General features: G+C 30.5%; 1 protein-coding gene across 1 annotated transcript in view; it reads left to right on the forward strand.

Moving 5' to 3' along the window:
* LOC124535888 overlaps positions 1–15,190 on the forward strand; it is a 120,992-nt gene extending 105,802 nt beyond the window's left edge. Inside the window, exons 9-18 of the mRNA XM_047112288.1 lie at positions 8,082–8,226; positions 8,783–9,040; positions 9,348–9,477; positions 9,738–9,901; positions 10,147–10,378; positions 10,460–10,621; positions 10,817–10,968; positions 11,114–11,226; positions 11,361–11,543; positions 11,766–15,190. Of these exons, the coding sequence (XP_046968244.1) occupies positions 8,082–8,226; positions 8,783–9,040; positions 9,348–9,477; positions 9,738–9,901; positions 10,147–10,378; positions 10,460–10,621; positions 10,817–10,968; positions 11,114–11,226; positions 11,361–11,543; positions 11,766–12,281 (2,055 nt within the window). The 3' untranslated portion in view covers positions 12,282–15,190. The remainder of the gene's footprint in view (positions 1–8,081; positions 8,227–8,782; positions 9,041–9,347; positions 9,478–9,737; positions 9,902–10,146; positions 10,379–10,459; positions 10,622–10,816; positions 10,969–11,113; positions 11,227–11,360; positions 11,544–11,765) is intronic.
* The last annotated feature ends 159 nt before the right edge of the window (positions 15,191–15,349 follow it).

Genomic DNA, 15,349 nt, shown 5'->3' on the forward strand with positions numbered 1-15,349 from the left:
GTAGTTATTTGATATTGTAAACTAATAGACATGCATGAATAAAAAGATTAAATTACTTTAATCGTAAAATCATTGTGAGATTTATTTAACAAACAAAAACCTCAAAATCCGTTATATAAAAAAATATTTATGAAACACAAAGAGTTCTACAGTCTCGACCGTTATTACCTCCAATAAATATAATACGATTTTCCGGAAACGTTACTGCCGACTTTAAAAGTCCTAATTTTAAAACAATTCAAGCTAAAATATACTTAAGTGAAATGCAACATAAGATTAAATTTTCAACGGTATTGTGTTAAGACCAAGTTTGTTCGATCCAGTGAACTGCCAATTTTCATTAGGTGCCGTCAGAGGTATAAGTCGGAACTTTGTTGAGAGGGAATTCTGCTGTCCGTCCTTTACATTTCGAATTCAGTAAAACGTCGGCTCTTATGAATATAACCGGGATATCCATATGTGTTAAGTATTACGTACGAATGAAATTTTAATGCTCATTGTCTTCTACGTTCAGATAATGTGCATAGCACAATGTTCATTGTGTTAAATACTCATTCAAATTAAGAATTAATTATTAAAAGCAGAATTATTTATCGGAGTCACACACACACGCAAATTAATAAATGAGACTGAAAGTAACAACTATTTTAGTTTTTTTCAGAAATTCAATACTCGTGCTTTTAGTCATTTAGTGAGCCGTTTAGAGTACGAGTTACGTATTTTAATATATATATATACACCGAAAAAATATTATTGATGTATATGTCTGTCCAAAGCCTTTGTTTATTAGTATTATAATATAATATTAACTATTATTTTAATTTATTATTTTTAAGAAATTTTAGGTTACAATTTTTTATGACAATGTTAGGCGTACGGGCTAATGAGTCATCTGGTCACATAAACAATATTTCATACATCTCAATGCGGCGCCAACCTCTGTAACGGAGATGGTATGTCCCTTGTAGTTACGGGCACACAAGACGCATACTGGCTCACTCATCTCTCCAACCGGAACACAACAGTTCTGAGTACTGTTGTTTGGCATTAAAATATCATATGAATGGGTGCTACTAGACGAGCTTACACAAAGCACTACACCAACTAAACTAAGTTATTATACACATTTTAAATTATTTTTATTCTTATGAAATTGAATTGGAAACGCTTTAGAATTGGATAAAGATAAACTCTTTATCGTTATTTCTCAGTTTCAATTACCAGTTTATGAAAGACACTGAATCGTATATCTCGATTAACATAATTGCACTAAAACGTAGTTCAGAGCTAAGTCTATTAAAGGGCAATCACAATAAAACATTTGAACCGAGTTAAACAAATTGATACATAACGTGTAACTGTGCCAATCCACTACGTACATAAAAGTGTAACGTAAATAATTTATCACTGGCTCAGAAACCATTAACAATCGTACTTCTTAAAGAATACACCTCTAAAGTAATGAACTGCAAATATCCAATTCCATTAGTGCTCCACGTGGCAGGAGAGGCGAATACTAATACCCGACATTCGGTCTCTCCGACTATTTTACACTCACATACTAGTCCGGATTAAATTCTATAAATAAACTTCATTCAGATAAACAATTTAATTTTTTAATCAAGGGTTTGACTATGTTATTATATAAGACGCTTGGTTCTCTTTAGGTAATTTTATTTTAAAAATTTCTCAATGCTATTGGTTCCCAGGTACTATTCACATTGCTTTTTTTTATTTTACGTTTATTATACCGTTTGCTATATAACGTTTAAAATTGAATAAATACTAGCTTATCAAGGTATGATGCATCGAAGATTGTCATCAATATTTTTAGTTTCTCTATAGCGTGCCATAGAGTTTTAGGCAAAATCACGTGATCCCGTACAGTATTTTCTAAATTTTATATGAACTAACTAATTTCCCTTTAATATAAGTTAAACTATTCTGCCTACATAATAGTAATATGAAAAACATAATATTATTTTTTAATGTTTTAGAACATAATGGTTATGATTGGACTTCCAAATTTGTACTACATACATATTTTGGATTTGGATTTTAGGATAAAATCACAAATTATCGAAATAGAAACGCTAATGCGACTGATTATAAACATATCCATGAATAATTAGAGATCAGTACTTTACGAATGTTGCTACATACTTAAATGTTTATTATGTATATTTTTTATAAAAATGTAAAGTTAGATATAAAAACTTTATACAATTAAATATATATTTAAATAAAATTTTGACAGAATTTTAGTATAGAATATATTTTTACCTTATAATAAATTATAACTTCCTTTATCACTAATATTATTTCCGGAGCTAATCTGAACTCAAACGGAGTGGCGAAGTTCCAGCCTGTCTCAATTTGTTGAGTCGTATTTATTCGTCCTGACATCTCTAGTGCTGAGTGACATTATGAGTTGATTTAGGTTGAATCTTAGATTATTTATATGACTAAATAGTGTCAAAGCTGAGAAAGAAAATAGTGTCCAACTCATGGCAAAGATTCACGCACACTAGTAAATTAAATATACGTATAGTTCTCACTCACACAAAGATACTAAAATTGTCTCGTTTGCTTTAGTTCTTTTGTAGTGCGGCGTTCTATCTAGTACATGTAAATAATCTAAGGGTTGAGTATTTAGGACTGGAACGTAATACGTTTCTCTTGGTTTAGGATGTCTTTGATATCAAAATTGCGTCTATTATTAAAGTTGAAATGAAATTTTTTGAGAGCTAATTTTTATAAATACTTTTTAAAACATTTTAGTTATTTTAATGACGACGTATTATAATAAAATGTTAGGAAATTTTACTATAAAAATCGTTGGAATTTGTCCTAGATCAAAACCTAACGATAAGCCTATACGCGATGCTATCTCATCAGAGTAGCGTATTTAAATTATTTACTTATTTATTTATATTTCCTACAAAACGATTAAAGTAATAATTGAAACTTAACGCGAAAAAAAAACATCAAAAGTCAAAGGAATTTCATAATATATTTAAATTGACTGTGTTTTAAAACGCAACAAAAGAGTATTTACTTTAATACACGTTTAAGTAACGAACCTGCGGACCAAATGGGTAAGATAATAAAGCACACATAACGTGTTCATGAGAAGCTAGTAATACTTTTATGCCTACTTTATTAGGTAGGAGGGCCGTAAAATGTATTCTCATCAGATACAGACTGTCCTTGTTTGCAACCTACATACAATATGCTTCGTAAGGGCTATGACCTAAATAAATAACCCACTAAATAGCTACTCATTCATCTTTATACACTTTATCGACTGACATTTGTACATAGACGTTTTACAGTTGCCAAAAACTAATAAAGGAAAGTTTATTAGATAGCGAGAACTAATTATTTTATTCAAATGTAATTTGTTTCAATGACATAGCTAATAGAAATGATACATACTATACATACATTATTGCATATTGTTCAGACTTGGCAAGACTTAGTTTATTCGTTTTAAATTACAGTTAAAAAAATTAAGCTTAAAAATACTCGTACATATATATATACATTATACATGTGTATGAATGTGTGTGTGCATAATATAATCACATTTACTTTGTGATGCGGCTTTGTGCAAGCTGTTGCGCTTCTGGGTAGGTAGTTCCCACACATCAGAAATAGAGTGATAGTCTTCCAATTTAAAGGTGAGTGAGTCAGTGTATCTACAGAAATAAATGACAAAACATGTTACCTCCCAAAGCTCATTGCTAATGTGACGAATGGTTAATATTTTTTACCATTGTTTATGGACGGTGATGACCACTCACCTTCTGCCATATATAGAAACGTAGTGTAGTTTATATAAACTGAAGTTGAAATAAATTAAAATATTTATATTTTCAAAGACATCAAAAGTCAATTATAAGAAATAATTGATGTTAAAGAGTTTTGAAAATATATGAATATTTGAAATTCAATTAGATAGATTGCCGTGCCGGGACAATTGACTTTACATAAATACGCAACGGAGGCTGGAAATCGCGGCATTAGGTTGACTTTACCATTAATTACTCAGGTGCTTTAGCATTCGCAATGAATTTGAGCAGTTTCTTAAAGTGATTTACGCTAATGAAACTGGATTTCTGTAATGGTTTGTGTGGGCAATTACCATAAAAATAAATAGCAAATACAATTTACATGTAACTTTATTTTGGAGTTCAAAACTGATTGATTTATAAATTAAGAAGATTAAGATAAAGCAAATCTTTGCGAAGCATGAGATCATTTTTTTATTAAGAACTTAAAAATGCTGTGATGTTGGCGCGGTTTCGAACTCGCAATCTTCTATTAATATTCATACATTCTAGCCACTGGGCCATTTCGCTACATCACAGCAATGTTTACAATACCGAAGGTATTTTTAAAGACGTACGACTTACCTAGACTACTGACTTACTCATTTACCCAGATCTATTTTAACTCAAATTAAATTATTTGTAAAGTCTGCAACGTCATATTGGAGAATCTTATTATAATTACGATCAACATCGAACCTTAAATTACTATTTCGCTTTTAATAAAACGTATAACATTTTTTGTGAAGTTATTTTTTTATAACAAAAATAATAATAAGTCAATAAAGGTAAACGACTTTATAAGACTCTATAGTATTATAAAAGCGTTCTAAATCTTACAATATTCATGTAGAGTTAAAGGATATAATATTTTGCTAAATAATGTCATAAATGAAAGATTATTATTTTTTTACTTTTTTCGTAGTCGTTGTCGTATCGTGATTGTAAGACCTTAAGATTTCGCATAAAATTCCAGACTGCGAATAAAATGATGCATCAAAACATTCTCTAGCCGAAATCTGTCACAAATACAATTTTATATTATAAACGCTTTAGTGATATTAATAGAAGCAACTTAAACTCCAAAACAAAAATACATTAAAAAAATTAACATCAAACAACAATCAACGTGTCAAACAAAAGAAGGAGCTTAAATATTCTAAGTTACTTCTAAATAATAAATACAGCACTAAATTACAATTATTATATTCGTTCCTATAGCAAACATGCTTATAGAACCGTCGAGAGAAATCATTAAACCTTTTGTTATTATAATGAGACCGATCTCCCCTGAGCCGATACTGGTACACAGCCGATATTCTTAATCAAACGAAATACCAGAATAGATTACCTCCGAGACACATAGTTTAGTTATATTACCTTATGGCTTTTACAGAAATTATGAGAATCAATATAAGTACTAAATAAATAAGTAATACTGTAACATTTGTAATAAATAAATGAGACAACATTACATACATTACTCTGATCCCAATGTATGTAGCTAAAGCACTTGTGTTATGGAAAATCAGAAGTAACGAAGGTACCACAAACACCCAGACCCAAGACAACATAGAAAACTAATGTTAATCTATATCGACTCGGCCGGGAATCGAACCCGGAACCTCGGAGTGGCGTACCCTTGAAAACCGGTGGACACGCCACTCGAACACGGAGGTCGTCATCGTCATATAATAGTGACAAAATTTGTATATGTTTTTCAATTACCCTCTGTTACTTCACAATATATTCACTTACTGTATATTTGATCAAATATTATATGAGTATGTTGTTTTGGTAAAATCGGTAAAAATCAAAATTGACGAAGTACACGAGACGGAAAGGCAAACTCGTAACGCTAAGTTTCCGACTCCATAAAGTCAATACATCCTTCTTAAGAGAAGACATTCGTTTCAAAAATAAAGTTCCGCGCATTTGTTTAAATTTTACTTCCATAAATTTAAATCGTACAAAAAGAATACATCAATAAATAAAATATATTAGAGATTATAAAAATACTTCAAAACCGTTAATCTTTTTTATGTATGATTTATTTAATAGCATTTAATTAAAATACTTTTGTATTTTATTTAGTTAATAATATTGTACATTATTCCATATAATCTACATTTTGAACTTTATATGAAACAAGCATCATTTTATCTTTCTTTCTTCTTCTCCTCTTTTTTTACAAGTCTAATTTAAATATTTAGGTTAGGTTTGTTAAATATTTAGGTTTTGGTACAAAATGTATATTTATATTTTTAAAAAACTACTAATATTCTAGAATAAATTCAATGGAATAATTATGAAATCTTACTGTATGTGTGCATCTCTTATTAGTCATTTTCGTATCACATATTTTCGTATTATACCTATATCGTATCAGGATTAAGTATCGATTTTGATATAACGGTATCCGTTCGATTAATCGAATATATTCAATATTGTATGAAAATTTTTCTTTAATACATTTGTGACAGCTACCGAAACAGATTACTACTCTTCAAAACTAACTACGAGTGATGCACGATGACAGCTCCCGGACCGAAATAAATATTTAAAAATACAAGTTACGAGGAAAACGGAACTGACAATTCACATTGTCAACAAGTTCGGTGCAATTTCTCCAAAATGATTATTTATTAATCAGTTATTCATTGCTTAGCCTTAATAGCTCTATTACAAACAGACCAGTGAAATGAAATTTTGTTCCTAATCCCTTGAGTTATTTTCATACCACCGTTAAAAGTTTAATATCTAAATGGTGGAATAAATAAAATATCCGTTAATGCGGTAAGACACTTTAAGTGGATTAAGGTTTAATTTGTCTGTGTCAATAAATTCGACTGTTTTTTGTTTGTATAACCGTATTTTTAATAGCTTTTTTAATTATTATATATGAATAATTAAGTATTATTTTGACTACATAAATATTGTTACAAATTAATATCATTAACGTGTATGTACATGTGTAGATGGAAGAAATCTAATACCTACAGATACAGATAAGCTTTCCTTTGTAATTCAAAGATTCCTAAGAACATCATTATTATATTAACTCGGCCGGCCTTCGGGTAAAATAAGGACTTTATCTCGTGTTATTTTTTAATCAATCAGACGTTGTTTTTATCTCATTGATTAAACCAACCATCGGACATCAAAATATAACTCTTATTTACTTATACCGTACTTTCTATGACCCTATGACCGCCTTGAAAATATATATAAAATAAAAGAAAGTCTTATATCAATTGTATTTGCAGTTTTTAAATGAAAACGAAATAAACAAACTTATGAAACGAATAGTATGTATAACAATAATACGAACGAATATCAGATATCGTTCTACAATTTATATACACCCAATTAAATAATTCTAGCTTTCGAAAATTAACGCAAAATGAGACGTATGCAGATACTTATTTATAAACAACAGCAATTAAACAACTGGAGACTTATTCAAATGCAGTTTAAGCTATCTATTTTTGTAAAGTTGGTCCAAACTAAGAAAGTGAGCACGTAAGTTATGTATGTGAAACAACAAATATTTAATTCACATTGGGCGCATTAAAAATTTAAAATGTGAAACGAAACTTGGGACTCTCGTCCAGTGCGACTAAACAATTCCCATCTGCAATTTGTTTTTGAAATCGGATTACGTTACACAGAAAATATAATATAATATAATCGTTTAACGCATAATATTATTCGTATTTATTTTTATCTCTGATGAAATACCTGATATATCATTAAATTTAATTCATTCATCACGTCATTACATCTTTCGCTCAGCTTAACGGAACCCCTCGTGCTGATTAGCCTCACAATCACATCGCTGACAACCACAATAGTATTTTTTGATGAATGAGTGTTTTAAATTCACGATAACTCTAGCATATTGATTTAAACGATTTAATGTAAAGGAAAAATAGCCTATGGAACATACGGAATAACGTTTCTTTCGATTAGTGAAATATTTTTTCAAAAAAGCGCTGTGGTTGTGAATATCACAAACCACCAAATTTATTGTGCTCTGTCTTTATAATGGTGGCAGAGATACAAATAATTAAAAATTAATCTATAAAGAAACAAAAACCAACCCTTGTGATGCTGTCGCACCGATTAATAACCAGCTTAGTTCTTAATTTAAAGAGAAAATAGAAAATCCAATTACGACCTCGCTATCTGGTATACAAAATACCTTTATGTTTAAATGGTACTTAATATGGGCTTTTCCATGTTTAGGTATTCATCAAATCCGAGCTAAAAGTTGGGGTGATATATGTGAAAGAAAATCAATACACCGAGGAGGAAATTTTGGACAATAATGAGAACTCTCCGTTTTTTGAGGAGTTCTTACAAGTTCTCGGCGAAAAAGTTCGTCTCAAAGGTATAAAACTAATTTAGTTCTTTGTTTGTTATTCACAAAGTAATAATATAAGTAAAAATAAATATCGTTTTGGTAACTGTATTTATAACAATTAAGTTACGTTTTACGCTTGCTACCTTTATATTAAGTTTTTCTTTCATAAAATATATGAATAAGAGAGGTCGTATTATACGATAATAATAAATGGCTTTCATATAAATATGATGGCCTTTTGTAATATTGTATTACATATTTTGCCAAGATGTCTCAGTATTTATAACGTGACAATCTTAACTGATGACTGCGGGTTCAAACCCAGACAAGTACAACTGACTTTTCATGACGTGTCTAATTTGATCATGTGTCTAATTTCATCTCGTGATCGGCGTGAAGGATAACATCGTAAGTAAACCTTTGGAAACGTGTGGAAGGATCTAATTTCAATTAAATTCTGACACATGTGTGTTCACCAGTAGTGTTGAAATGAGCTCTAAGCCTTCTCCTCAGCGGAGACAAGAGGTGGGCCCAGCGTGGAATATTTAGAGGCTATTACTTTAATTTCATTATATGTTTCTAGGCTTCGATAAATACAAAGGTGGACTAGATACAGTACACGACTTAACCGGCTTATATTCTGTCTACACGAATTGGAGAGGAATTGAAATAATGTTCCACGTGTCAACTTTATTGCCATACGAAAAACATGACGCGCAGAAACTACAAAGGAAGCGTCATATAGGCAACGATATTGTATGTGTGGTGTTTCTGGAAGCAGACAATACGGCCTTTTCACCGGCGTGTATAAAAAGCCATTTCTTACACACGTTTATATTAGGTAATTATTTTTTATATTGTTATGTATTTTTATATTATTATGTGAAACGCATTAATGTGACTAAAATTGAAATCATTAAAATCTTCTTATAATATATTATGTTCAATTAATCTAATTTATAATAGTTCAATTAATCTTTAATTGTCCTTTTTTCGTTATTTAACGTATATTACCATAAAATATTTTAGCAAACGAAATTGTAGTCAATTTTTTTATGGTCATAACGTTACAAAATTGTAAATGAAATGGCGAGAGAGCCACTCCTCGGTGCCGGGGATGTAATAAAGTGTTAAAATTAAAATTCCAGTACGGGTGTCAGCCAAAATTAAAAGGCGGCCCACTAGATATGAAGTGTCAGTAGTCACCAGGGACGAGGTAGGCGCCTACAAGCCCTACTTGTGGGAACAGAGCGTGTTCGACAAAGGGCCCATGTTCAGGTATGTGCACGAGTGCTATTAAACTTCCTGCCTCATGTCTGAGCGCCAAACTCGTGTGTTCCGTACTTCCTTATAAAAACAACAAATATTATGAAATACACCTTGTTATTAATAGATAAGGTTTTTTTAATGCGTAATACCCTAAAATTTATCTTCTTTTCTCTTCCACTATAGATTTAAACCAGTCGATAGAAAACATAAAAGGTCAAATATTATAAGGAATAATATCCGTATTTAAATGGTTTTATTTTTTATTTCAGAGAATGGTTACTAACTAAAATAGTCAACGGTGAAAGGGCGTCATACTCAGCGCCTAAGTTTGCAAGAATGCAAGAACGCACAAGGAGTCAAATGCTAGAAGACATTGTAGCCAATTTACAAAATCACGCTGAAACTGGACAAATACCAAAACCATATAGAAGAGGTACGTATGTTATTTATGTAAAGTTTTTTGTAGACAAAACATAAACAATTCAATATCATAGAGACTAAGACACGTTGACATTTGTTGGCCTATTTTTAAATATAAAACATTTTTGGCACAAAAACAACCACGGGTTGGTTGGTCATTTTTTTAATATATAATTTTGCTGATATTGTTTTTAAAGTTAAAAATACATTTAGTGATAGTTAGTAGTACAGACTACTAAACATCATTTAATTTTGCAGGATCATGGCGCCCCATCGGTCATATGAGACCATCATCTCCCCTGCTAGATTCAGTAAGAGATCAATTTGAAGATTATGACCAATTAGCCAAAGACTTCACGCGAGTTTTCCTTAACAATGAACTAAACGCTGCGCAAAACGCCCAACTGTTCGACGTTGTGTTTCTAGTTGGGCAGTCGAAACAGAAAACGAAATTTATTGGCGTACGAGCTATATTAGGTGTAAGAAGCCGGTATGTATAATAACATCATACAACAGATAGCATAAGAAGTTTTAAAAACTTGCAACAAATTATTCATTTTATAATTTTCAGAGTATTCCAAGAAATGCTCTACGGTATACAAACCGGTTTTGGTTCTCCACAAGTGCCCGTGGCGGAATTGCTCGCACGACCAGCGCCAACTCTCTTGTCACCAACACCCGCCCGGCAAAAAAGTAGCAACTTTCTACAAGTGCCGGACATCGAATCACCGAGGTATAATCGATAACAAATTTTAAAGAAAAACGATACCCATTCGTGAAAATTTTTCAGCTTCAATTAAAGTAGATAAAATTGGCTGTTCTTTAATCGTATAAGAGACTATCTAAATATTCAAATTTTAATTTATTTATTCTTCCATTAATTTTGCGCAAGAATTTTTTATAAAATAGAATAAACCATGTTTTTCAGACCAAAAAGCGTACCTAGTTCGCCAATGGTGAAAAGAGCTTTTTCCCGACTGGGCACTATAACAGCAGGTTGGGGACGATCAATACGAAAACAACATTCGCAACTAAATGCCGATGACAAAAAGAAATGGGCTAGTTCCCAAGACTGTTCAAGTAAGTTTTCAAGGTCATTCTTTTAAGAATACAGTTAAATAGATGATTTCCCAAAAGTTCAGTTGGATTGAATTGGATAAAATATTATTCTTTGACTGAAATTAATATTGAATGAATAAATGGAATGAATATTGCTTGTTCACAGATAAAGAAAGTAAAGACAAGGAGAAAGATAAAAATGCCGCTCTGGCAGTGCCAAGGCTATCAGTATGCGCTGATGCGCAAAAAGTTGATCGTGCCAAACTTGCCCAGACTGAGGTATAATAATTGCTAACTTTTGATACATATTAAACTAATTTACATCTGCTATACTTAACACAATAATATGTATAAAAAATCAATTATCTCTGCACCCTGAGTCTGTACCTAAACATAACTTTAATTGTTTTCAGTTTTCTATTATCGAATTTGACCCGGAAACATTTAGAATACTCTTGGACTACTTGCACACGGGCAGTTGTCCACTAACATGTGCCTCCATTCCCGGGTTGATCTGCGCTGCTGAGCACTACGATCTACCGGAGTTACTTCAAGCTTGCTTCCATCATGCCAAACAATTTTTAAGAATAGAAGTGGTAAATATTGGAACGATCATTAACGCTGTATTTTACTTTTAAGTTCAAACATAGGTAATTTAAGAAATAAGAGCTCATCTATTTACTAAATGTTTTAAAGATTATTATGATTTATATGCTTGTTCATATTTTAATAAAATCAACCTCTTTTTTAACAATATTTAATAATATTATTGTTTAAGGAATATATTAATCCTAAACTATGATTATTTTCTTCTATAGGTATGCACAATGCTCATATCATTGGAAAATTACTACTGGCGATATACGTCAGCTTCGGAACTGGTAAATATGATTTTGGCCTTTATTGAACAGAGAGCCTATGCGCTCTTCCAGACTTCTGAATTTCTCAATCTCTCAGAATCAATGGTTCAGATGATCATGTGCAGAAATCTTGAAGTACCTGAGGTGAGAAAATTCGAAGCAATGCTTAGTTGGGCCCGTAATAAGATCAAAGCTAAATCTGCCAATAAGACTGATGCCAAAAATGAATTTAAATGCATTATGGATAGGCTAGCCAGGGACTTGAAACTGCATAGAATATCGCCACAGGAATTGATTAAAGTGGTTCTACCATCAAAGGCTATTAAGAATGAGCGTATCCTCGAGACATTGATGCATCAAGCGAATTCGGGAATGTACAGGATACAAGAAGGTTATATTGAGGCTTGCCAACAACGTCTTCAGAAGCAGGACTCGAGATTTTCCGAATTCGAAAGTTTTGACTACGGAATATAAACTTGGAGCTGTGAGGAATATCAGTGTATTAGATAGAATGCGAAGAGCGATAGGATTGGGTTCTTCTCATTGTGGTATGATGACGCCTTCTAAAAGTATTATTGTTATAGATGTACTTTAGTAGAGGTGCGAGAAATATTTGTACACTTCTCGGATACCTATTCCTTGTTGTTGTTCATTGATACCTATATATTTTTACATCTAGCTAGACGTGTTCAGTATAATCATCTGTATTTTTGGTACCAAAGTTTGAGATAAAACGTTGTAGTCTGGCGTATTAAAAAAAATAAACCAGTATTTGATGTAGTATATTACTAAGATTTATAAAGATTAAACGAGATGAGTCACTTCTGTGATCAGATTTGTAATAAAATAGATAATCTGGTTCGGGACCTGGGAAAAAATTGTTTAATTACATATACTTATATTATTTATTATATTTACAATAACAATAAACCTTATGATGTGAAAAATATCCGCCCTAACAGTTAACTAAAAGCGGAATCATTTTGCTCACTGTACAATTTAGACTTTGGAGGCATCTTTCTATCTCTAAGTACCGTATACCACTTTTACGATTTAGTATCCGAAAAGATCCATTCCCAATAATTGCTTGTAGAATCTGGCACGCAAAAATTGACTGATTGCTGATAAAAGATTAGATATATTATAAATACATGTAATCGAATTCTAAATGTTAGATGTAAAATGTTACATTATTCAATAATACATATAGTGTACTCAGTTAACAATAACAAATATTAAGTTTATGTAGAATAAAGTGTGTAGTTGAATCTCAAGTGTGAGATCTCTTCATTCCTGCAATAAAGGCCCTCGTCCTCACTGTGTATTGACAACTTTTATTATTTTTCTTACTCTAATTGAATATAAATGCTCTCTTCTCCTGTGATTCGCACAATCTTATATTAAATGTATATCATATATTAACATTTACAACTTACATATATTTTATTCTACAAATGAAGCTTTAAATTTCCCATTAAACCTTCGTGTGCCTACATTGTAGTATTTACCTCGAATGAATGACAAAAAAATCCAGAATGTATAATCCCGTTGTTATTTCTAATATTAAATATAATTATGTGTTAGTTAACAAAAAGAAAAAATAAACAAAACAAAATCAATGTTTTCCTATAAAAGTATTGTAGCTCGTAATATAAACTAAATGTGTTTGGATGCCTCTAATAATTTTAAATGAATGGACTCTATAATCTCGCTTCTTAGTTGCTTAATTAGCAAATGTATCATTTATGAATTCCAAAGTATTATTGAAATGACCGCATTGGTAATCCAATTGATTAAGAACTAGACGCAGTATTATCTATAAAATTATTTTACAAATTAAATCTAACATAAAAAAATTCCAGGCCAAAGTATGAATAAATGCAATATTATTGAAGTAATATCTGCCGTTTCGTCAATATTTTTGCATTGTTAAATTGCATATGTTATGTAAAGAAATACTATTCAATGTAATAATGAAATTAATTTCTTGCTCAACATGATTTTATTTTGTTCTTTATTACGTTGCGTTTTACGTTACGTCATTTTGATTTAATACATATTATTTCACCGTTTTAGAAATATATATATGTATATCTATTGATGCTATGCAAATTCTTGTCTTTTTGTTCTACAAAACATCATAAGATGACATTAAATCTGTATTATATTATATACCTTAGAAACCAAGTTTGATTCAACAGTATATTATAATAAATGTGACCTGTTAATTGTTGAAATAAAAATCTTCTGAACCAAGTGTTATAGAATTATATGTAAATAAAATATATTGTTGACCCATTTTACAAATATTTAAAGATTATCCTTGCATACATTTTACGTAATTTGCACTGTCAGAAACTTCATATTATTTTCCTTTCTATTTCCTTCATATAGATAAAAGTGATAGTAATTATATTCCATTTAAATTATTATTATTTTCAATATAATAGGATGTAATTTATAAATAAGTTCCTGTAAACAGGCGAATTAATGGTTACCACGTAAGCTTACGCGAAAATTTATGTTTATTCCTAGGCAAGCGATGGAATTAGTTGTAAAACCAACTCAAGAGGAGTGAAGGTTCTATAAGTGAAGGAAAAGCAAATGCTATAAATTATAAAGTAAAAAATATTAAATATCTTGTAAAATGGGTTTAGCATTTGATAAACTGTTATCGATGTTTATGAAAATATATTAGTAGCCTAAAGTTGCATTTCAGATGAAGAAGATTACCAGAAATTAAATGATCTGTAAATTTTTATACTTCTTAAAATATACAAAATAAGTAATTCTTTCCTATATGTATTTTAAACAATACTATACCTATGTTTTGTAGTGTTGCTCAAAGCTTCGTTAAGGACATAGCAAAGCACAGTCGAAATATATATTTAAAAATACTAATAAATCTGGAACGACATTATATGTAAAGAGTTTGTTGGTGATAACTATATATAAATATGTATGAAATATTTATACATATACATATATATAAGATATATAAAAATTGTATTCATCTCGTGTGTTAACGCTTTTCAAACCAAGCGCATTTTCAGCGACTATAAAATTTTGTCGATGTTGCTATTATGTATTAATATGTTAAATATATATTAACATTTCAACATTATCAGTAATACTCATATATGTATAAAATAGTTTTTAATTTGTAGTAACACCAAATATTATTGACGTATCAAGCTCTTTAATGATTAAATAACTTTTCTATTCCAAAATTTTAACCTTCCTGTGATCGTGGATGTTGCTATAAAGTATGTTAATATATGGAATCTTCAAAGAATACAAAATTATATCTATATCTGTTATTTTGCGTGAGCAAGATTATTATTCAAGGAAATTTTATGTGGTGAATAAATTTTTTTGTGTATTGTGCCCAATTTTATTTCATGCCCTACATTTTAAATATATCGTCTAATCGCATGAATGCCACTTTAGCCTTCAGATGTTTTTTTTTTAAATTGAATAGTTTATACAGAATATCGTTTGTCAAATCTTTCTAAGTAATAAAAATATATTTATAAGCCCAA

This window comes from Vanessa cardui, chromosome 15 (assembly GCF_905220365.1).
Source record: "Vanessa cardui chromosome 15, ilVanCard2.1, whole genome shotgun sequence".
Taxonomy (NCBI): domain Eukaryota; kingdom Metazoa; phylum Arthropoda; class Insecta; order Lepidoptera; family Nymphalidae; genus Vanessa; species Vanessa cardui.